General features: G+C 47.7%; 1 protein-coding gene across 6 annotated transcripts in view; it reads left to right on the forward strand.

Annotated features, from left to right (window-relative positions):
* The window catches only part of VEPH1 (ventricular zone expressed PH domain containing 1), a 209,302-nt gene that overhangs the window by 187,508 nt on the left and 1,011 nt on the right, over positions 1 to 20,783 (forward strand). For 5 of the 6 annotated variants that reach the window (XM_025184857.3, XM_075937777.2, XM_006123465.5 and 2 more), the window contains one exon: positions 12,179 to 12,315. The exons of the other annotated variant lie outside the window; for it this stretch is intronic. In XM_025184857.3, coding sequence (XP_025040642.3) covers positions 12,179 to 12,315 — 137 coding nt within the window. The remainder of the gene's footprint in view (positions 1 to 12,178; positions 12,316 to 20,783) is intronic. 6 annotated transcript variants of the gene reach the window in all.

Here is a 20,783-nt window from a genome sequence, read left to right on the forward strand (position 1 = left end):
GTAGTGCTCAGCTGACTTCTGCGCCACTCAGCCAGTCCGCCATGGGGGAGCAGGTGGCGCAAGCAGCCGTTTGGGTGCCGTGATGTACGTCACCTCCTCTCCCCCCTTCGCCTCCTGCCGTGGCACTCGGCTGACTTCTGCGCCGCTCAGCCAGGCTGCTGCATGGGAGCAAGTGGCACAAGTGACCATTTGGGCTCCGCGCTCCCCATGCAGCACAGGGAGCGTGGAGCTCAAATGGGCGTTTGGGCTCCACGCTCCCTGAGTGAGAGGCAGGAGGGGGAGGAGAGCTGAGAGAGAAGGGGGGGGAGGCAGTATGAGGGGGAGAGAGAGAGAGAGACAGACAGACAGACACGGAGCGAGAGACCAGAGGCTCAGGAGAGAAGACCGACGTAGAGGAGAGACCAGAAAATCCCATCTTATGACAGGCTAATTGGCTAGTCATATATATAGTAGCCCAATGTCTGTGAACTCTGTAATGCTGAAATGCTGGCTGTTCCCTCTGGACGGCGCTGTTGCCTCCCACCGTGGCGCTTGGCTGACTTCTGCGCCGCTCAGCAGGGCCTCCACGTGGGAGCAAGCGGCGCAAGTGGCTGTTTGGGGGCTGCACTCCCCATGCAGCACGAGGGTGCTTGCGCTGCTTGCTCCCACGTGGCAGCCCGGCTGAGTGGCGCAGAAGTCGGCCGAGCACCATGCCGGGAGGCAACAGCACCGCCCAGAGGGAACAGCCAGGGGCCAGGGCCTGGACAAGTATGTGTCTCTGACGTCAGGAAAGGGCACCGGATTCAAAAGGAGGAAAGTGGAGCAGACACAGAGGACGCAGAGGAGACAGAGAGGAGAATGAAGGAGGCAGAGGACAGTAAGAGAGAGAGGTAGAGAGACACAGCAGAGGGAGGAGAAGAGAAACACAGAGTGAGAGGCAGGACAGGGAGAAGAGAGAGAGAGATGGAGAGAGAGGCAGGAGGTGGATGAGAGCTGAGAGAGAGAGGGTGAGGCAATAGGAGGAGAAGAGAGAGCAAGGCCGTTTGTGCCTCTTGTTCCTGTGCAGTGGCCCAGCTGAGCGGCGCAGAAGTCAGCCGAGCACCACAGCGGGAGGTGAAGGGGGGCGGGGTGGTGACGTACACGCCCATAGGGCGGGGCCTGGACAAGCATGCATCCCCAACGGAGACAGAGGGGAGCGGAGAGAGAGAGAGAGTGAGAGGCAAGAGGGAGAGAAGAAAAAGGGAGAGATGGAGAGAGAGGCAGAAGGCAGAGGAGAGCTGAGGGAGAGGCGGGGAGGCAGTAGGAGGAGGAGAAAGAGAGAAAGATACACGGAGCGAGAGACCGGAGGCTCACAAGAGAAGACCGACATGGAGGAGAGACCTGAAAATCCCGTCTTATGACGGGCTCTTTGGCTAGTAAATCTAAGAATTGTCATCTTGAATGTCCCAGCTAATTTCAACTGCTTGTTGAGAGTACGACAGAGACAATACTCAGGGCTCTAAGTTATGTCCAGCTCAAGTCATAAATAGATTTATAGCTGAAAACTAGCACTTTGAACTGCACCTTGAAACCAGGTAGTACCCAGTGCAGTTGATGAAGTACGGGTGCAGCATGCACCAAACTGGAACCTCTGCTAAGGTAAACAAACAGACTGTCATTTGTTTCTCAGTAGAATTCAGGTTTTCCAGACACCTGATCATTGTAATCAGGTGCCACTGGAACCTCTGGTAAGTCACATACTGGACTAGATGATGTTTCCAAGGTTAGCCTTGCATGAATCTATTCTGGATGATAAGAATCAGGTCTGCTGATGAAAGGCAGTGGGGGCAGTTGCCCCAGGGCCTGGCTATTCAAAAGGGTCCAGGCCTCCTGACCGCTGCTGCTGCAAGAGGAGTGGCAACCATAGCCCCTGTCTTCAACATCGCCACTGGAGTACTACACAGCACGGGGTAGGCTGGGAAGGGGGAGACATGATGTGGCATGCTCCAGATGGTGCTAAGGGCTGGTCTCCCAATTCCACCCCTTCCACCTGAAGCACTGCCCCGTCTGAGAACATGGACCTGCCACCATCCACCTTGCCCAGGGACCCGGCAAGTCTGTTGGCCCCCTGACAATAATACAGATAATTATGATGGGTTCTAGAAGAAAAATCATAATCTCCTTAAGATGTAAGTGCACGCAAGTCCCCTGCTGTTATCTGGAGGAGCTGAGGGGGCATGGCCCCTTCCTCTGACCATGTCTCCTGTGCTGGGAGCCAGGAGGAGGGGTTGGGAAGGAGCAGGGACCATTGCCCTAAGCCAGTGGTTCTCAAACTTTTTGGCCTGCGGCCCACCCCACTCAAGACAGACCTTTCCACGGACCATGAGTCAACTGCCCATGATGACAAATGGGTGCAGGAGAGGGTAGGAGTGTGGGGTCTGGCCAAGTGTGATGCATGGCCCACTAGTGATCTGCAACCATCTTGCAGGTGGGCCGCGGGCTCATGTTTCCCATTGCCGAGACCCTGCACCCCCGCCCTGCTCCTGCATCCTCTCTCTCACCAGACCCTCTCACCCGCAGGCCATTCCTGCACCTCCCTTCTCCCTCCCAGATCTCCACTTCTGCACCGAACCACCCCCCAACTTCAGCCTGTTCCTGCACCCAGCCTCCCATCCAGAACCCCCCCACCACCATCAGCCCATTTCTGCACCCAACCTCCCATCTAGACACCCAAACCCAGGGCTGCCCTTAGAATTTATGGTGCCCTACGCGAGAGTATTAAACTGGTGCCCCTATGACTGACTTGTTCTTCCACCCTACTCCTTCCCCTTCCGAGAAACCCCAGCAGCCAATCCCTTCCCTCAGACTGTGCTGCAAACAGTGCATTCAGCTCTCTAGGACCCAGCCCTGCTGTTACATGCTCTACTGCTTCCTGTCAGAGGCATGCACAGCATATTTCATTAGGGTGTGCACCCAAAGAATTTTTTTTAAATGTACTCTTTGACCCCCCCCCCCATTAGTCACACCCCTGACCCCCATTAGCCATGCCTCTGGAGGCAACACTCTCAGGGCAAGATGGACACATGGCCAAAAGTAAAAGATGTCATGTGACACTCCCCCCCCCCCCAAGAACTTTTCCCACCATCCTCCTACCAATAGGGATTAGTTTGGCCCCCACCAAACCTCCCTCATGCAACTATCCTACAATTGCATTAATCCCATGTGTGTGACATTAACTCAGGGGGTGGAGAGGCTGGGGGAAGTGTGCCATCTCAGGCTGTGTCTACATTGGCACGATCTTGCACAAAAGCAGCCGCATTTTCGACAAAACTTGCTGCCTGTCTACACTGGCCGCGAGTTCTTGCGCAAGAACACTGACGTTCTAATGTATGAAATCAGTGCTTCTTGCACAAGAACTCTGATGCTCCCGCTCAGGAATAAGCCCTCTTGTGCAACTGTTCTTGCGCAAGAGGCCAGTGTAGACAGGCAACATGAATTTCTTGCGCAAGAAAGCACGATGGTTAAAATGGCCATCAGAGCTTTCTTGCACAAGAGAGCGTCTACACTGGCATGGATGCTCTTGTGCAAAGGCACATGCTAGTGTAGACACTCTCTTCTGGAAGAGTTTTTGCACAAGAATTCTTCTGCAAAAGAGTTCTTGCGCAAAATCATGCCAGTGTAGACATAGCCTAAGAGTTTCCTCCATAAGCAAAATGAATTTTGTGTTGTGCACCAGTACTGAGTTCATGTGGCTTGTTTGGAAGTGCCACTGGGGCACTCAAGTTATTAATAAATATCTTATAAACCTCTACCTTTTCCCTCTGCTGTCATGTCTCCTCCCCTTGCTCCATCAGCTCCCCAGGTGCCTGCTGCCCCCAACCCTCCACCCTCCTCTGCTGTCCTGACTCCTGCCCTTCTCAAAGCCCTCAGTCTTCCTGAGACCTGCCCCCCTCCACCAGCCCTTCTCTCGCACTGTGCCCACTCCTCCAGTAGCCCCACTCTGATCACGTGAGCTACCCCTCCTCATCTCCTCTTCTAACACCTCCCTCTACACGCCTGCCCTGCCACTCTCCTCTGGTGCAGGTCTCTCCCCTTCAGGTGTCTGCCCTTCTGCTTCACCCCCAGAATCCCCTGCCACCTGCACCTTCCCTTACCCCTGCACCATCCTGGTGCCTCCCCCTTCCCTTACTGCCCCTGCCCCCTTTTTCCCTGATGCCCACCCCCTCACCACTCTCTGCCCCATTCCCCTCCTACCCCTCTGTGCCCTCACACATGACTTGCTCCATCCCCACCTTTCTAATGCCCACCCCTTCTTTTAAGCCTTCTCCCCTCCCCCTCCAGCCCCCAATGCCCTTCCCCTCTCCTCTCCTCTCCCAGCATCACCCTGTCCCCCCTCCCACTGACACCTCCCCTCCTGCCCTTTTCCTCATTGTCTCCACTTCCCCCCCCCCCGCATTAGTCTCTCCTGCACCCTGCCCCTTGGTGCCTTCCCCTTTCTTCTCCTGACCTGTCCCCCCTCCCCTCAGCACAAGCCCCTCCTCTTGCCTTGCCTCACCTCGCCTACCTTCTGCCATCCCGTTTGCAGGGCTGAAGTCTGCGGCAATCGAACCCCAGAAGTCCCCGCAGTCTGGGCTCCAGACCATGTGCTGGAGCCGGAGCTGGGCTGCTCAGCGCTCGCAGCTCCGGCCCATCACAACACGGCCGGTCCCGCCCTAGTGAGGCTCTGCTCCCCCCACAGCCCGCTCAGCACGTCTCCTGCCGAGGCCCAACTTGACCATTTTAAAAACAGTGCGTGACCCCACTCCCTCCAGCTCGCTGTGTGTGACCCCGCCCCCGGTGCAGCCCCGGCTCCCCCCGATGCTGCCGCCCGGGCTGACAGCTCCCCTTCCCCAGCTGGGGTCAGCTTGCCGGCCTCCTTGTCAGAGTCCCTCAGCCAGGTGGGGTCTTCTGGCAGGGCCGTAAGTGCCGGCAGCACCCCTACTGGCTCCAGTGCAGAGCGCACATGTATACTTCCCCTCCGTGCCGGGCCGGCAGAGTGGTTCCCCAGAAAGTGTGGTGCCCTACACAACTGCGTACTCCACGTATGCCTAAGGATGGCCCTGCCCAAACCCCAGCCCGTTCCTGCACCCTACCTCCCTAAGGATCACTGCCCTAATCCATGGAAAGATTCCTGCATGTGTCACAAATCTTCTAGTACGCACATTGAAGGGTCTCGTACATCGTACTGGGGGATGGACATAAAGCAGACTTCACAGACTAGAAAATGAGGCCAGTAGTTTTTGCTGTATCCCCTGGTTGTTTCTCTTAGCCCATCAGCATCATCAGATCCATCTTCAATGAACTAGTTCTCATCTGAACCACAGACTCAGGCTGAAATGACCACTATCCGGCTCTGATGAAAGAGATGGTGCCATGAAAATTTGAAGGGTTCCACATGAACAAATAATTTGCAATGCATGATTTACCTTACAAATACAGCTTTTCCTGCATTGGAAACTTCCAGAAGTGGATCATGATTTATGCCAATGTATTTACTCAGCAATGTTTGAGCAATATTTGTATATAGAGTGAAAAATGTGACAGTGTGCAGTTCTTGTTTCACTATTTAAGGGTTGGTTAGTTGTGATTGGTCAAATGAGTCACGAAGATGTACCTTCTGTTCCCTAGAGCTCTTTACCTTCTGTAAATTAATATCTAATTAACTCAACAAACTTAGCTAGTTTGCAAGGGTGACTATGGGGTTAGTGATCCTCAGGATAAAGAACAAAACTACGGAGCCTGGATCAAATGTGTAGGCAGTGTCCATGCTAGTCTTTACAAAAATGCATGGTCTCTTATGGCAGAACCTCACCATTTAAAAGTCAGGTTCCACCGCTGTTTACACCTGCAGTTTGGCACTTGCTTTCATGAATGTTCAGGCCAGTAAAATTGAACTTCATGTGGATGAAAAGTGACCATGAAAGCAGAGGGAAGCTAAAAGCATCTAGCATCAATAGGATGAGAAGTAGGGATGAGATATAGGAAAAACTATTCAGTCACCCATCCACTATGCCTACATATTGTTAAAGTCTCACAACAAGGGGTGGTTTCAAATGACATCAACTCTTGATAATATTATGCATTTCCGTGACCTCCTCTTACCTTGTATTGGCTTCTAGACACAAATTAGAGATTCTTTCAAAAATTACCCACATTGATAAAAACCAGTCTCCTGAAAGTGTTACAGTTTTCTAGCTGTACCCATGCAAATGACAGCTGAGTTCACATAAGTCATAGTTAGGCTATTTTATTTCTCTCCTTTGCTAAAATGCATTTATTCTTATGAAAAATTAGGGGTAATATCTCACTTTTTCCATTGGCTCTCAAGAGATGCTCAGTACAAATGTATCTGTTCCAAAGTTAAGGGCTGTTGCAAAGGGGTAAATTAACAAACATAACACCATTAATCTAGAGAACTTGAGATGAACCTAGTGCAGAAGCAAATCAAGTTTTTCTGCATAAACATTTGCATATATCTACAAAAACTGAGGTTATACAGTGGTGGGGAAAGGCTTTTTGTTTCACTTTGTCTTGTCACGTCATGTCTCGCAACACATCGAGTATGACATGAAAGAATTCAACATACATAACATGACCTGCCACGAAGAGATGCAAAATATCGTTGAGGAATGTGGAGCATCGAGGGGGGAGCAACAGGAGAGAAACAGATTTAACCACAGAGACAAACAATTAGCTTTTCATGCTTGAGTAGAAATTTGGCATCCAGATTTTTGTTACTTCTGTCTTATTCCTAAAACACTTGGCCTCATCATTTACTAAATAGGATAATCTGGAATGAATCAGTGTTTTCACTGATGAAAGGAAGTCTAACATTAATCTTCCCAGTATAAACTGAAAATGTACCAGGTTTAAAAAGAATACAGTAGACGGCTTTTACTCATGCTTGAATTATATATAATATGTGTGTTTAATATCTATATACAACTTAGAACACAGCTATATCATCTCTGTTTAGAGGTAAAATATGTTTTAACTATTTAGAATCTTTTGTAGAGCAATTACAAGAATACAAGAAAACCTCTCTTCACAGCAGCTGGAGTCCAAGGGGAAGAAGCCCCGTCAGACAACACTAGCAGAGCTGGAGAGAAAATATCCATTCTTGGGCTAACTCTAAAGAATAACATTTTGTTTGTATTTCAGGAACCAGACAGTGGGTAACAAATAGTGTTGTATACATATAGACTGCATCTAGACTGGCATGATTTTGTGGAAATACTTTTAATGGAAAAGTTTTTCCGTTAAAAGTATTTCCGCAAAAGAGCGTCTAGATTGGCACAGATGCTTTTGCACAAAAAGTGCTTTTGCACAAAAGCATCCGTGCCCAGTATAGACGCTCTTTTGAGCAAGAAAGCTCCGATGGCCATTTTAGCCATTGGGCTTTCTTGCGCAAAAACTTAAGACGCCTGTCTACACTGGCCCTCTTGCGCAAGTATTCTTGCGCAAGAGGGCTTATCCCTGAGCGGGAGCATCAAAGTATTTGCACAAGAAGCACTGAATTGTTACGTTAGAACGTCAATGCTCTTGCGCAAATTCAAGTGGCCAGTGTAGACAGCTGGCAAATTTTTGCAAAACGGCTGCTTTTGTGCAAAATCTTGCCAGTCTAGACACACCCATAGAGTTAAGCCTCCTTAGAGACTCCAGAGGACGTCCTCAGAGTTGTCATGTCTATTTTCTGTGGGCTAGATGATGACTCTGCACCCATGCAGGGGAGTGTAGAGAAATAAGACCTTCCATGACACATCAACTTGGGCTACCTAGACATTGGGTCCTTATGCATACAAGAAAGAATGGACTCTACACCCATTGTCTACTCCCTCCCCCCCCCCCCCCCTTCACACAATCTGGAGCAGGTGGGCAGGAAGGGGTGAGGAATGCTTTGAACTTTATCTCTTTTTCTGTAAACACTGGCAAGTAGTCAGCTAAAGCAGAGTGGCAGTCATAGCTTGCTAAGGGTATAAGACAGCAATAAATTATTGTCATTTCCTCCTCCTCTGCCCTGAGCAATGGTGGCCACAGGAAAGGAACTAAGACTCTGAGGTGGGTCTCTGATTAACAGGCCCTACTGGGGCTGTTCTGAGGTGATGCTCATGAAGCAACATCCTTTGCTTAAGGCTATGCCTACCATCCTAATATTGCCCGGTGTGCTTTAGAATGACAAGCAGGAACTCGTTATAATACCGGAGCTGCTGTTTTTTACAAGCAGGGTAGTTTGTCCATTCATTCGTTTGGTTTTTATGTTAGAATATTCTTTTTTAGTATGTTTGCTGTCTCAGAGTTACTTCAAATCCTGAAACCCTGCACACCTCCCATTGATGTTCAGCCTGTCACACAGTCCATGGACATTGTGAGCAGAGGGTGAAGGATATACACAGCCTTATAAATGCAGACACATTTGTAAATAAGACTCTGAGGGACTTTGAAGCTAATTATAATCTTTAATGCACATGCACATCAAAGTGATTTTTAAACATTGATAATGAAACCCATGTGAGGGAAATATATGTTGCCTCTATATGTTCTTTCCTTGGTTGTTTCCTTTTAAAATAATCTGGATAGACAACCATAACAAGTAGCTTTTGTGCACATTGTGGCTCTATATAGAGGCTCACTGGACTGGAAAACAGTTGAGTTGAAGATGGAGCCTCCAAGGGAACCCTTTTTTTTGTTGAATATCGACTCCTTCTATTATTCCTCGAAGCATTGTGGCACATTACTCTAATAATGCTATCATATATATAGTAGCCCAATGTCTGTGAGTCTGTAATGCTGTCGTACACAGCCCCGCCCCCTGGCCATGTACGTCAGCGCCCCGCCCCCTTCTCCTCCCTCCGTGGTGGCTCAGCCAGTCCACGGCGGGGGATCACGTGGCGGCAAGCAGCCGTTTGCGGTCCACGCTCCCCGTGCATGGAGAGTGCGGACCGCAAGCGGCTGCTTGTTGCTGCTTGCTCCCCCACCGTGGCCCGGCTGAGCGGCGCAGCACTCAGCCAAGCCACCACAGAGGGAGGGGAAGGGGGCGGGGCTCTGACGTACACATCCAGGGGGTGGAGCCATGTATGTCACCACCCCTCCGCCCTTCTCCTCCCACCATGGCGCTCAGCTGAGTGCTGCGTCCCTCAGCCGGGCCGCCGCGGGGGAGCCAGTGGCGCAAGCGGCTGTTTGGGCTCCCCCACGGTGGCCCGGCTGAGTGTGCAGCATTCAGCTGAGCGCCACGGAGGGAGGGGAAGGGGGCAGGGCGGTGATATACACAGCCAGGGGTCAGTGCCATGTACGTCACCGCCCCTCTTCCCCTCCCACTGTGGTGCTCGGCTGAGTGCTGAACCCCTCAGCTGGGCCGCTGCCGGGGAGGAGGGGCGAGGCAGTGACGTATACAGCCCTGCCCTCTGGCCACCTCCCTCGCTGCGGCCCGGCTGAGCAGGCAGCACTCAGCCGAGTGCCACGGTGGGAGGGGAAGGGGAAGAGGGTGGGGAGAGATGGAGGAGAGAGAGAGTCAGGAGGAGGAGGTGAAGAGAAAGGGAGAGTGAGAAGCAGGAGGGGGAGAAGAGAAAAAAAGAGACAGAGAGAGAGGCAGAAGGCGAGAGAGGCAGGAGGCGGAGGAGAGCTGAGAGAAAGAGGGGGAGGCAGTAGGAGGAGAGAGAGAGAGAGAGAGAGACGTAGCAAGAGACCGGTGGCTCAGGAGAGAAGACCAACCATCAGGAGAGACCTGAAAATCCTGTTTTATGACGGGCTAATTGACTCGTATTTATGTAGAGTATAAACATAAATTCAGACAGGTGATTATGCTGCTCCTCTATGACCTTAAAATCTATGCATCTAGAAAAAAAAGCCTACCCATGCTGTACCTAAATGTCCAACTTTATTTACTTCTCTTTAATGAGTGCCACTTAAGAAGAGAGGATGCCAAGGTGTGGTGTTTTTTTTTTTAATAAATCTATACAAACCTCTTTCTGAAATTCAGAATCCTTGGTTGTGAGATCATAAGTTCACACTTAGCAGTGGAGTTGGAATATGTTAAGTGCCAAACTGTTATTGAAGGAGAAAAGTAAACATTGGGTATCCAGGATCTGTCTTGTGTTGCTCTACTCCAGAAATTGTGTTCCAGGTGTTGGAATAATTGTATTATTTTAGGCAGGCATACGTGATACAAAATATCACATTACTGACATTGGTGTCATGAGATTTGATTGTGCAGGTCATTCTTGGTTTGACTGAAGTATGAGGATTGTTTTTCACAGCATTTTATGCTAATATTAAATGATTCTGCAGCCTCCCTTATTGAAGGACCTAGAGAAATTAATGATGATTAAGCCAATGGGTTTCTCTTAAAAATGTAGGGCTAGTTTGTGAACTATAGAAGCAATAGAGTAAGTAAGTAGCAAATAAATCTTTCCCCTGACACGAAGCAAGAAGGCTTTTTCATTAGAAATGTGCCTAATATCTTAATTTTGGACTGGGATTTTCTAAGGAACCTAAGGAAGACCGGGGCTAACATCCAGTGGTATTTAGGTACCTAACTCCCTTAGAATCCTAGTCCTGATCTTTAATTGGCTCTATGGAAATGACTAAAAAATAAAGAAAATGTGAATTTAAATGTGAGTGTTATCCTTTGTGTGGGTTTTCAATACATCCTATGGAATTCTATAGCAGGAATATAAACAAAGTTATCTTCTTATCAGATTCCATGGGACTTTTTCGTAAGGCGTGATTGGGCCAGTGCAGGTAGCATTTTTCATTTCAGACTTCAAGCATTTTGAAATTGAAATAGAGTAGGTTTGTGTAAGTAGTTTACTTCCATTACTTTAGAACAAATGCTACTGCAATATTGACTTCAATTGCTAATGAATTAAATGTACAGTACTAAGTGACAGTCAGTAAAAGTGCACTGCTAAACAGTAAGCTTTTTGCAAAATAGTTGTTATTAGAAGAACAACAACTGGGTCAGACGAATGGTCCATCTAAGCATGTCTTCCAACAATGGCCAATTCCAGGTGCTTCAGAGGGAATGAACAAAACCCATATTCATCAAGTGATCCATCCCCTGTCACCCATTCCCAGGTTCTGGCTAAATGAGGATAGAGAACCTTTAGACTTTAGAGAATAGTTTTGCATCCCTGCCTATTCTGGATAACAGCTATTGATGGATCTATCCTCCATGAACTTATCTTGTTCTTTTTAGAACCCTGTTATAATCTTGGCATTCACAACATTCTCTGGCAAAGAGTTCCATAGATTGATTGTGCGTTGTGTGAAGAAATACTTCCTTCTGTTCATTTTAAAACTGTAGCATATTAATTTCATTTGGTGATTCCTCCCTCTCCTCCCCAGTTCTTGTATTAGGAGAAGGAGTAAATAACACTTCCTTCTTTACTTTCTCCATATTAACCATGATTTTATAGACCTTTATCTTATCTCCTCTTTGTCCTTTCTTTTCCATGCTGAAAAGTCCCAGTCTTAATAATCTCTGCCCATATGGAAGTTGTTCCCATACCCCTAATATTTTTGCTGCCCTTTTTTGAATCTTTTTCCAATTCCAATATATCTTTTTTGACCAGATCTGCACAAAGTGTTCAATATGTTGGCATACCATGGATTTATATAAAGGCACCCAAAGAGTGTTAGTATAGACAGATGAAAGTCACTGTTTTTTCAAAGAATGTGCAACCTAAAAAGGGAAGACAGGAGAAAACCTAGAGCATAGCTGTTATTTGGGGGAGAGGAGAACAAAGGTCATGAGTCTGCTTTTTGTCATTCTAGATTTATCTTGCTGAATCATGTATTGATTATTCTGTTAAACGTATGCCTTGTTGTATAAGATTTTGTGTAAATATTGCCAGATTGGATAATAAGCTGAGTAGAAATAGGAAACAGGTGGACGAATACGCAGTAGTAAGAGTTAGGAGAAGAAAAGATGAAGGGAAGAGGGAACAATGTAGATCATCCACTCTATCAGGCCTATTATACAAAATGGATCCTTCACAAGTAGTGGACTGCAACACCTTTCTTCAATCATGGCTGAATATTTTGAGGCAGAGGGGAAATGTGGTCTTGTGGTTTATACAGCAACACTGCAAAACTGATTTTTGGTTTGGAGAAAAAATTGTGCCTCCTTCTGAGACAAGAGAGAGGAAATGAATAACTTCCTCGTTACATTTTTCCTCATTAGTTGTAAATCAAGATGGACAACCTCTGATTGAAGGCAAGCTGAAAGAGAAGCAAGTTAGATGGAAGTTTATCAAAAGGTGGAAAACTCGCTATTTCACTCTCGCTGGCAACCAGCTTCTGTTTCGCAAAGGAAAATCAGTAAGTTAGAAGAACATCACTTTGGTTTGCTCACTTCCCTTCCCAGCATTACCTTCTCCCTGGAGCTTTTCAAGACTACTTATTCTATATTCTCCTCACACTACATTACTAAGTTCAGCCAGTGGTTTGCTGGCTAAGCTTGTATATACTGTTGAAGGGCTTTTGCCTCTTCCTGTGGCAAGAAAGGTTGGATTTTCATAGGCCCTTGGCATTGGCCTAAGAGTTAGGCAAATGCTGCACATATCTGAAAATCCCTCTCTGCATACTTTAGGTCCAGTTCTGCTCTCAGATCAAAGGATGCAACTCCCATTGGCTTCAATGGAAGTTGCATCCATGTGATATGGGTAGACCAGTCGCTCTCTACAGTCCATGGAGTACTAGTGATCCGCAGCCACCTTGCAAGTGGGTCATGGCTCAAGCTCAGCCCTTTCCCATACCCTCTTCCTGCACCGGGGAGTCTTTAACTGGCACTCCAGCCTTGAGCCTCCCCTCTCATGCAAGGTTGGAGCTCCAGTACCAACTTCCCACTGGGGAAGGGGAGGAGAAATACACAAGACTCACTACCAGATCCAGCTCCTGGGGGGAGTAAGCAGCTCCAGATGCGCTGTGACTCTCCCTCCCCCATCTGGAGGACCTGCAGCGCAGTGACACACTGCCTGGAGGCTTTCCCCACTGCTTCCATTGGCCAGAATCATGGCCAATGGGAGCAGTGGGAAGTCATGCCTGGGACACGGTGCCTGGGAGTGGCGGAAGGGCACAAAGCCAGGCAAGCTCCTCCCCCCCATTCCCTCTTGTCCAGACTGTGCACTCCCAACCCCCTTACACAGAGAGAGAGAGATTGCTCCTGCACCCTCCCTTGCTTCTGCACCCTTCCCCCGGCCAGACACTCTGCACCCTCCTTTGCTCCTACACCCCTTCTCTGGCCAGACATCTCATCCCCAGACCAACCTGGCATCCTTCCTCCCAGCCAGACCTCACCTCCTCACCCTCTCCTGCACCGAGACTCCCAGACAGACCCCTACTATTAGCCTGCTCCAGCACCATACTCCCCACCCAGACTTCCCACCCCCTCCCCATCCCTATCCCAGTCCTTGGAAGCCCTGTCCTGCACACTGAACCCCTAATTTTTGGCCTCATCTGGGAGGGCTCACAAAATCTACTAACCCCAGGATCCCAAAAGAGTTAATTTGGCCTGTGGGAAGCCCTGAACCTTGGTTCTCCCTGCCCTATCTCCTCGCCCTGCCCTTGGGTGTGGAGCACCAGGGGAGTGAGGTATCTCAGTGGGGACCACATCAATGAGAGTTGGGTTTTTTTGTTTTGGGGGGGTTGCCTCTCACTTGTGTGGCCCCCAAATGATTTTTCTGTGAATCAGTGGCCCCCAACCCAAAAAAGGTTTCCCATTCCTGCCATAAATAAAAACAACATTAGAAACTTTTGTTTTGGACATAAACTTGGTTGGTGGTTGGCTGGTGGTCCACCGAAAGGTTTGTGTTGAGTGGGGTAAGCTGTGGGCCAAAAAGTTTGAGAAATACTGAGGTAGACTGTGCCCCTAAAATCTTTTATGATTTCTTTAGTTGGTTACCTCTAGTTAAGAGTACCCCAAAGGTCAAGGTTTAATTTAGTACAAAGTTTGTTTGTTTGTTTGTTTGTTTGTTTGTTTTAAACAATGGGCTATTTCTGTTTAACTGAATAATCCACAGTGACATTATAATCATTACCAAAAAGGAAACACACAAATTATTGCTGAAAATGGGATAACAATGCAAGAGTTCTCTGTTTCTCCCAGTAAAGGGCTAAATTCTGTTCTCAGTTGTCCCAGTGTATAAATCCAGGCAAAGTGAGAGAGAAATTTGGCCCACGCTAATAGTGCAAAATTAATTTCAGTACTTCTTATTTATTAAACACTCTGAGTGGAAAATTACTTTCTTCGGCCCTTAGCAATTGGCATTACCAAACACTACAAAATGGCCTTTTTGTTTAGTGTCAGGAACACTTCTAGAGAAGTTCCAAGGCAGCAGCCTCTTATCAGAGCCTGGCTGAAATTTTGACTGTAAAGCTTAATTTTGATTCTAAAGAGTGTTTATTACCATCTATAAACAAAATCAAGTGCTGTAAACTTCTACAATGGCTGTTTGAATCCCTTCCTTTCATGGGAATAGTACAAAGTTGTGTCCCTGATGCACTCATGCCTTTTTTGGACAAATTCAGGCCATCAAAAAGGGGCTGATTCATAAAGGACATTTCCCTGCACTTCTAGTGATTCCCTGAATTGTTGATTTGATTTTTAAAGACAAAGTAATCTGTACTTTTATGACCAGTCTATTTTACTATAGATTGAGGTTTACCTCTTTTTAATTCACCACAATAATTGTCAACTTCCTCACAAGATGTTTGACCTATAGAAAATTTATTCAATACAGTGAAAGATAATTAGATGGCCTACATTAGTAAAGCAACACAGGCACATCAGAGTGCCTCTAATTCCCATGGGATGTGACTATTCTGTGCAAATCAACTGTCTAAAATGTGGTTTTTTTTGCAGGTCTCTTTTATTAATACAAGAAATGTAAATTGTTTAGCAAATGGAGGAACCCTGGGAGATAGGTTGTTGAATGACAGTTTCTGATCATCTGAATAGTTTATACAAATTAATTTACTTCTTTTAAACTGGTAAAATCAAGAGTTATGAGCTGTTCTAACTATTTGTACTGGTGATGCACAGGAGCAGACAGGTTTAAAGGTGCAGTAACTGCATTCAGACACAAATATTTTCAAAGTATTCATTTGTGTTATATCCTATTGCTTTTACATTGCTACTGACATTAGAGCTAGCCAAGTGTACTAGACTGATATCCCTAGTGATTCAGGGTCTGTCTTTAGCCTCTGCATGAACACAGCATGAGGAACAGCATTGCAAGCTTCCCTGTTCAGCTTCACCCACGTGGCTCAACTCAGTTCTGGAAAAGCTATCTCTAGAGAGAGAATGGATATTGCAGACTTTAATAGTTGCCCTGATTGCAAGGGTACCAATAATAGTGATGGGCAAATAGAACAATTATCTAGTCTTAAAAAACAACAAATAGTTCTGCAGCACTTTAGAGACTAACAAAAAATGTAGATGGTATCATGAGCTTTTATGGGGACAACCTACTTCTTCAGATATATGGAGTAAGGGGTTCAGGGTACAAATAAATAACAGAGAAAGAGAGGGGATGGGGAGGGAAAGAGAAGGAAAAAGTAGGAAAAAATATTGTCAATTAGAGTGTCGGTGCCAAATGAGGCTAATAGAGTGGGCTCTGCCACAAAAACTTGTAGTGTAGACATAGCCTTGGTGTCCACTCTAAGAAGTAGGAGGTCTTACGCTTCAAAGCAAGATCCGACAGTGTCTGTCTTGTATGTTAGTCCCACAACGGGAACAGCCAACAGATGGGAACAGTTGTATCCTGTTATTTAGCTGTATGCCTTTTGTGGAAAACACCAGTTTAGTTCTCTCTTCTTAAAGATATGGGAGAAACACGTAGAAAAGGTGTTGTTTTTAGTAATGCATGTTTGCATAGACTGTCTGCTTCTAGAGAAGACACACTACCTTACACCCATCAAACTGTAGTGCTGGGCCTGAGATTTTTAAAATACAAATTAACCTCAACACTGCAACATAGCTATTTAGTTCATAGGCACAGCTGCAGTTGTGAGGACTAGCCTACTTGACATGCTACTAGTACCCAGATTTATTCTGTCTCCTTTACTTTAGAAATCTTAGATTTGAATACAAAATCATTCCAAATCACAATTTCAAAACAGGAGAAAATACAGATTTTTCTGGGATTTTCATTACTCCACACAGTGAGGGTTCCATCCCTACAAACCCTCTGCATGGAGTCAATGGGCCTTCCCTGATCAGATCGTCCACGTGATCTGTGCATCATTTACAATACAATGTAACCTATTAAGCTGCACAGTCATAGGTAATGGCTAGTTAAGTCAGTTTTACATAATCCACGTCACCTGCACGTGGTGTTTATTTTAGTTATTTGAACTGGAAGGTATTTGTGTCTGGTTTAGTACTAAAACCCTCCACCCTGCTCATTCTCCTGAATTGTTAAACAAGGAGTAGTATTATGTGAATAATCTCCCTTTGCCTCAGTGCAGATTTGAAAATATTAACCAAACACAGAAGAAGTATTGTGAAATAGCCAGCTGGCTATGCCTGAATATTCCTGTAGGCCTGTCGCTACCCTTTTGCCTTTAAAATAACCATGCTAACAATATTTGCTCTGTGCAAGCAATTATCTGGCCAGTGGGTGAAAGGGAGGTAAAGGAAAACTAAAATCTGAGCAGCACAGATGAATTGATCTCCACAGCCATTAATACCATAAAAGCTACAATGGCTCCCATCCACAAAATCCAGGATTTTGTTTCAGGTCTATGATTGGTTTGCATTTCCTGGGACACCATAAAAAAAACTGAGTAAATTGCATGGACATCCCCTGGTTTGATTCCATATCCTTTAAAGGGTCTACATTGGGGATCAGTCATTCTGCCTACCACTGCCCACTGGCCATTCAGGGGTAATTAATTGGGCTCATTTCAACATTAACCCCTATGCACCAGCCTCTGTCTGGCTAGAAGAAGGGATGAAGTTCATGAAGTGGCAACACAGCTCCCTAGAGAGCCATGCTTCGGTGGATGAGGAACAGGCAATCCATACTAATGCCACAACATCTCATGGATTGGAGGCTGTTAGAAAGTCACAATTTTTGCCTATTCCATGAGCTTAATAAACACTTTATCCCGGAGAGAACGGTAGTTAGGAATTTCAGTTCCCTCCTGCAGGATTTACCTCAATTAGAATGCCTATCCCCTCACTACCTCATTTTCCCCACTTGAAAAATGGTGCTACCATTTCATTGATTTACTCGTATGCATAAAATGAACATATTCAGGGCTTTGTGAGCTGTCCAGTCCTTCAACATATTCACATACATCTGTCCCCCAATGTGTGCAAACAGGCATTGTCAATCCTAAGAAACGCATTAGGAAAATGTATTTCCAAGATTTTGCCAAAATATTTACAATGCCCTAGCTCCCGGGGCTATGGTTAAGAAGTGAACCAAGTAATATTTGCAAAGGGCATTTAATGTATAAGGAACCATTGGCAGTCTCAGCAGAGAAAATGGCTGAACAGAGAGCTCAGCAACTGAGTATGCCTAAAGCCTTTGCTCCTCCTGATCTTTCCGAGGCAGCATGAGGCACAGCCACAGGACATAGGGGAAATGTGCACTGTTGCTCTCTGGGCAGGCCTGCTGACTAGATGGGCAAAGGGAGTTGTTGTCCCGGAGCCCAGCGATTCAAAGGTGACCAGGGCTCCTGGTTGCAGTTGCTGCTACTGTGGCAGCTGCTGGAACCCTGGGCCTTTTAAATCAATGCCAGAGTGCTGCGCTGCTTGCTCCATGTGGCTCTGAGGCAGGGGGAGAGGGTGCTGTGCTCTGGGCAATGATGGGGGCTGGCTGCCCTTCAGCACTGCCTCTTCCACCTGAGAGCATGGAGCTGCCTCTCCCCACCTTGCCCAGGGCTGTTGGTTCCCTTTTGTCTGGGCTCTGAATTCATGGAACACTTCAGGTTCCAGGTGTGTCATTCAGGCACCTTTCACAACCCTTAAAACTAGGGGCTGAGAGAGGGGGCGTTATCACAGTCCTGTATTAGTAGCTAATTTCAACCCATTGCAAAAGAGTGGGAGTAACATGCCAATGCTAAGATAGAAAAGTTCATGGGTTACTGTGCAACCTTTACACAAGTAGCTCTAATTGGATTAGCTGACGGAGACAGGATTTTGTAGGGGACTGTGGCACCCAAAACCTATTGAAGTTCAATAAGAGTTAGGGTATGTCTACACAGCGAAGTTATTTCAAAATAACTTTACCAGCGTCTACACAGCCAAACCGCTATTTTGAAATTAAATCAAAATAGCGGAGCGCTTATTTTGAAATTGGTAAACCTCATTCCACAAGGAATAGCGCCAATTTTGAAATTGCTATTTAAAAATAAGTGCTGTGTAGACTCTTATTTCGAAATAGGGGGCCTCCAGCCCTTCCCAGGGTGCCCTGGTGGCCATTCTGGGCACAACCAAGAAAACTCCTCTCCCTCCACTCCTCTCCGGAGCCCTTAAAGGGGTAGACTCTGGCCACAGTACCTGTGCCAGCTCCAAGCCTGCCAGCCCAGAGCCAGCAGTCACTGCACCTGACCCAGTGGCCCCAGCATGAGCCAGGCAGCCAGTGCCAGCCAGCCCTCCACTGCTCCCCAGGACAGTCTGCCAGCTCCCAGAGCCTGCCAGGGGCCAGAAAAGGCGGATGCCTGCCTGGTCCAGTGCGGAGATCAGAGACCTAATTCAGGTTTGGGGGGATGCCTCCAACATCCATGATCTCCGCACTAAATGGAGGAATGCAACCGTCTACAGGCGAATGGCTGCCAGCCTGGCCACCAAAGGCCACAGGTAAACCCAGGAGCAGGTTCGCATGGAAATAAAGGAGCTGCGGCAGGCATATGCCAGGCCCACAGGGGGCAGCTCCCAACCAGGGGCAGATCCAGACTCCTGCCCCTATTTTGATGCCATGGACTGCATCCTGGGGGGCAGGACAGTCTGTGCCCCTCAGGTGGTCATCAACCCTGGGGCAGAGCTTGCTGCCTCCTGTTGCTCCAGCCCCTGCTACCTCCCCAGCTACCGCTCCTCCTCCCACTCCTTCTCCCCCTCCCGCTTCTTCCTCCCCACATCCGCAGGGACGCTGAGGTCCCCGCACCCACAGTGCTGGGAGACAGTTGGGCCAGCGAGACCCCCAACCCTGAGCCCTGAGCTTCTCCTCCCCTTTCCTCCCCTTGCCTCCCCCTGCCAGCTCCCTCTTCCCAGGTTTCCCCCTCCTCTCTCCCACTCTCCCTCCTCTCCTCTCCCACATTCTTTCCCCAGTCTCACCTCAGTTTCATTCCCCTTCACCCAGTTTTGTTAAAGAAAGAGGCTTTGTTGTAATGAACATGTGTCTTTTATTGTACAGCAGGAAGGGGGGTTAGGAAGGGGTAAGTGGAAGGACGTGAGGGAGGAATGAGGCACAAGCCCCCAGTGGGGCACACCAGAGAGACTGTTACTGCCTGCAGAACATGCTGCCAGGCTCACAGCAGCAGGTCCAGGAGAAGCACCAGAGTGCCCAGGGGTGGCTCCGGCTCCATGCTGCAGAGTTCTGTGGTGTCTTGAGTGAGGGCAACCAGAGCACGCAGAGAAAAAAATGCTTTGCCGTCCTTCAGTGAGGTAGGTAAGCAAGCGAGGAAACCTTAGACCTGGCTGTCCAGGGGGGTCCCTTTAAGCACAGGTCTCAGATAGCCTCAGGCAGCAGCCACACAAGGTAACTCCTAACCTGATGCCCTGCCAGAAACGGTTCCAGCTGGCCTTAAATGCAATTCAGCATCCTATCAGTGTGGACGTGCTATTTCGAAATAGCAAAACGCTATTTCGAAATCCATTTTGTGTCTAGACGCATTATTTCAAAATAAGCTATTTCAAAATAACTATTTTGAAATAAAATATTTCAAAATAACCCTGGGTATGTCTACACTACCCCGCTAGTTCAAACTAGCGGGGTAATGTATGCATACCGAACTTGCTAATGAAGCCCGGGATTTGAATTTCCTGGGCTTCATTAGCATAAAGCCGCGCCGCCATTTTTAAAAGCCGGCTAGTGCGAACCCCGTGCCTCGCAGCTACACACGGCACAGGCTAGATAGTTCGAACTACGTAGCCATTCCGAACTATCTGTACTATCTGTTCCACGAGGAGTACAGATAGTTCGGAATGGCTACGTAGTTCGAACTATCTAGCCCGTGCCGCGTGTAGCCGCGCGGCACGGGGTTCGCACTAGCCAGCTTTTAAAAATGGCGGCGCCGGCTTTATGCTAATGAAGCCCGGGAAATTCAAATCCCGGGCTTCATTAGCAAGTTCGGTATGCATACATTACCCCGCTAGTTCGAACTAGCGGGGTAGTGTAGACATACCCCCTTATGGTATGTCTACACTGCCACCCTAGTTCGAACTAGGGTGGCTAATGTAGGCATTCAAAGTTGCAAATGAAGCCTGGGATTTAAATATCCCAGGCTTCATTTGCATCTTGCCAGGCGCCACCATTTTTAAATCCCCGTTAGTGCGGACTCCATGCCCGCAGCTACATGCGGCACGGAGTAGGTAGTTCGAATTAGGCTCTCTAATTCGAACTACCGGTACACCTCGTTCCATGAGGAGTAACGGCAGTTCGAATTAGAGAGCCTAATTCGAACTACCTACTCCGTGCCACGTGTAGCCGCGGGCACGGAGTCCGCACTAATGGGGATTTAAAAATGGCGGCACCCAGCAAGATGCAAATGAAGCCCGGGATATTTAAATCCCGGGCTTCATTTGCATCTTCGAATGCCTACATTAGCCACCCTAGTTC

The sequence above is a fragment of the Pelodiscus sinensis genome, chromosome 10 (genome assembly GCF_052426305.1).
Source record: "Pelodiscus sinensis isolate ZL-2025 chromosome 10, ASM5242630v1, whole genome shotgun sequence".
NCBI classification, from domain to species: Eukaryota; Metazoa; Chordata; order Testudines; family Trionychidae; genus Pelodiscus; species Pelodiscus sinensis.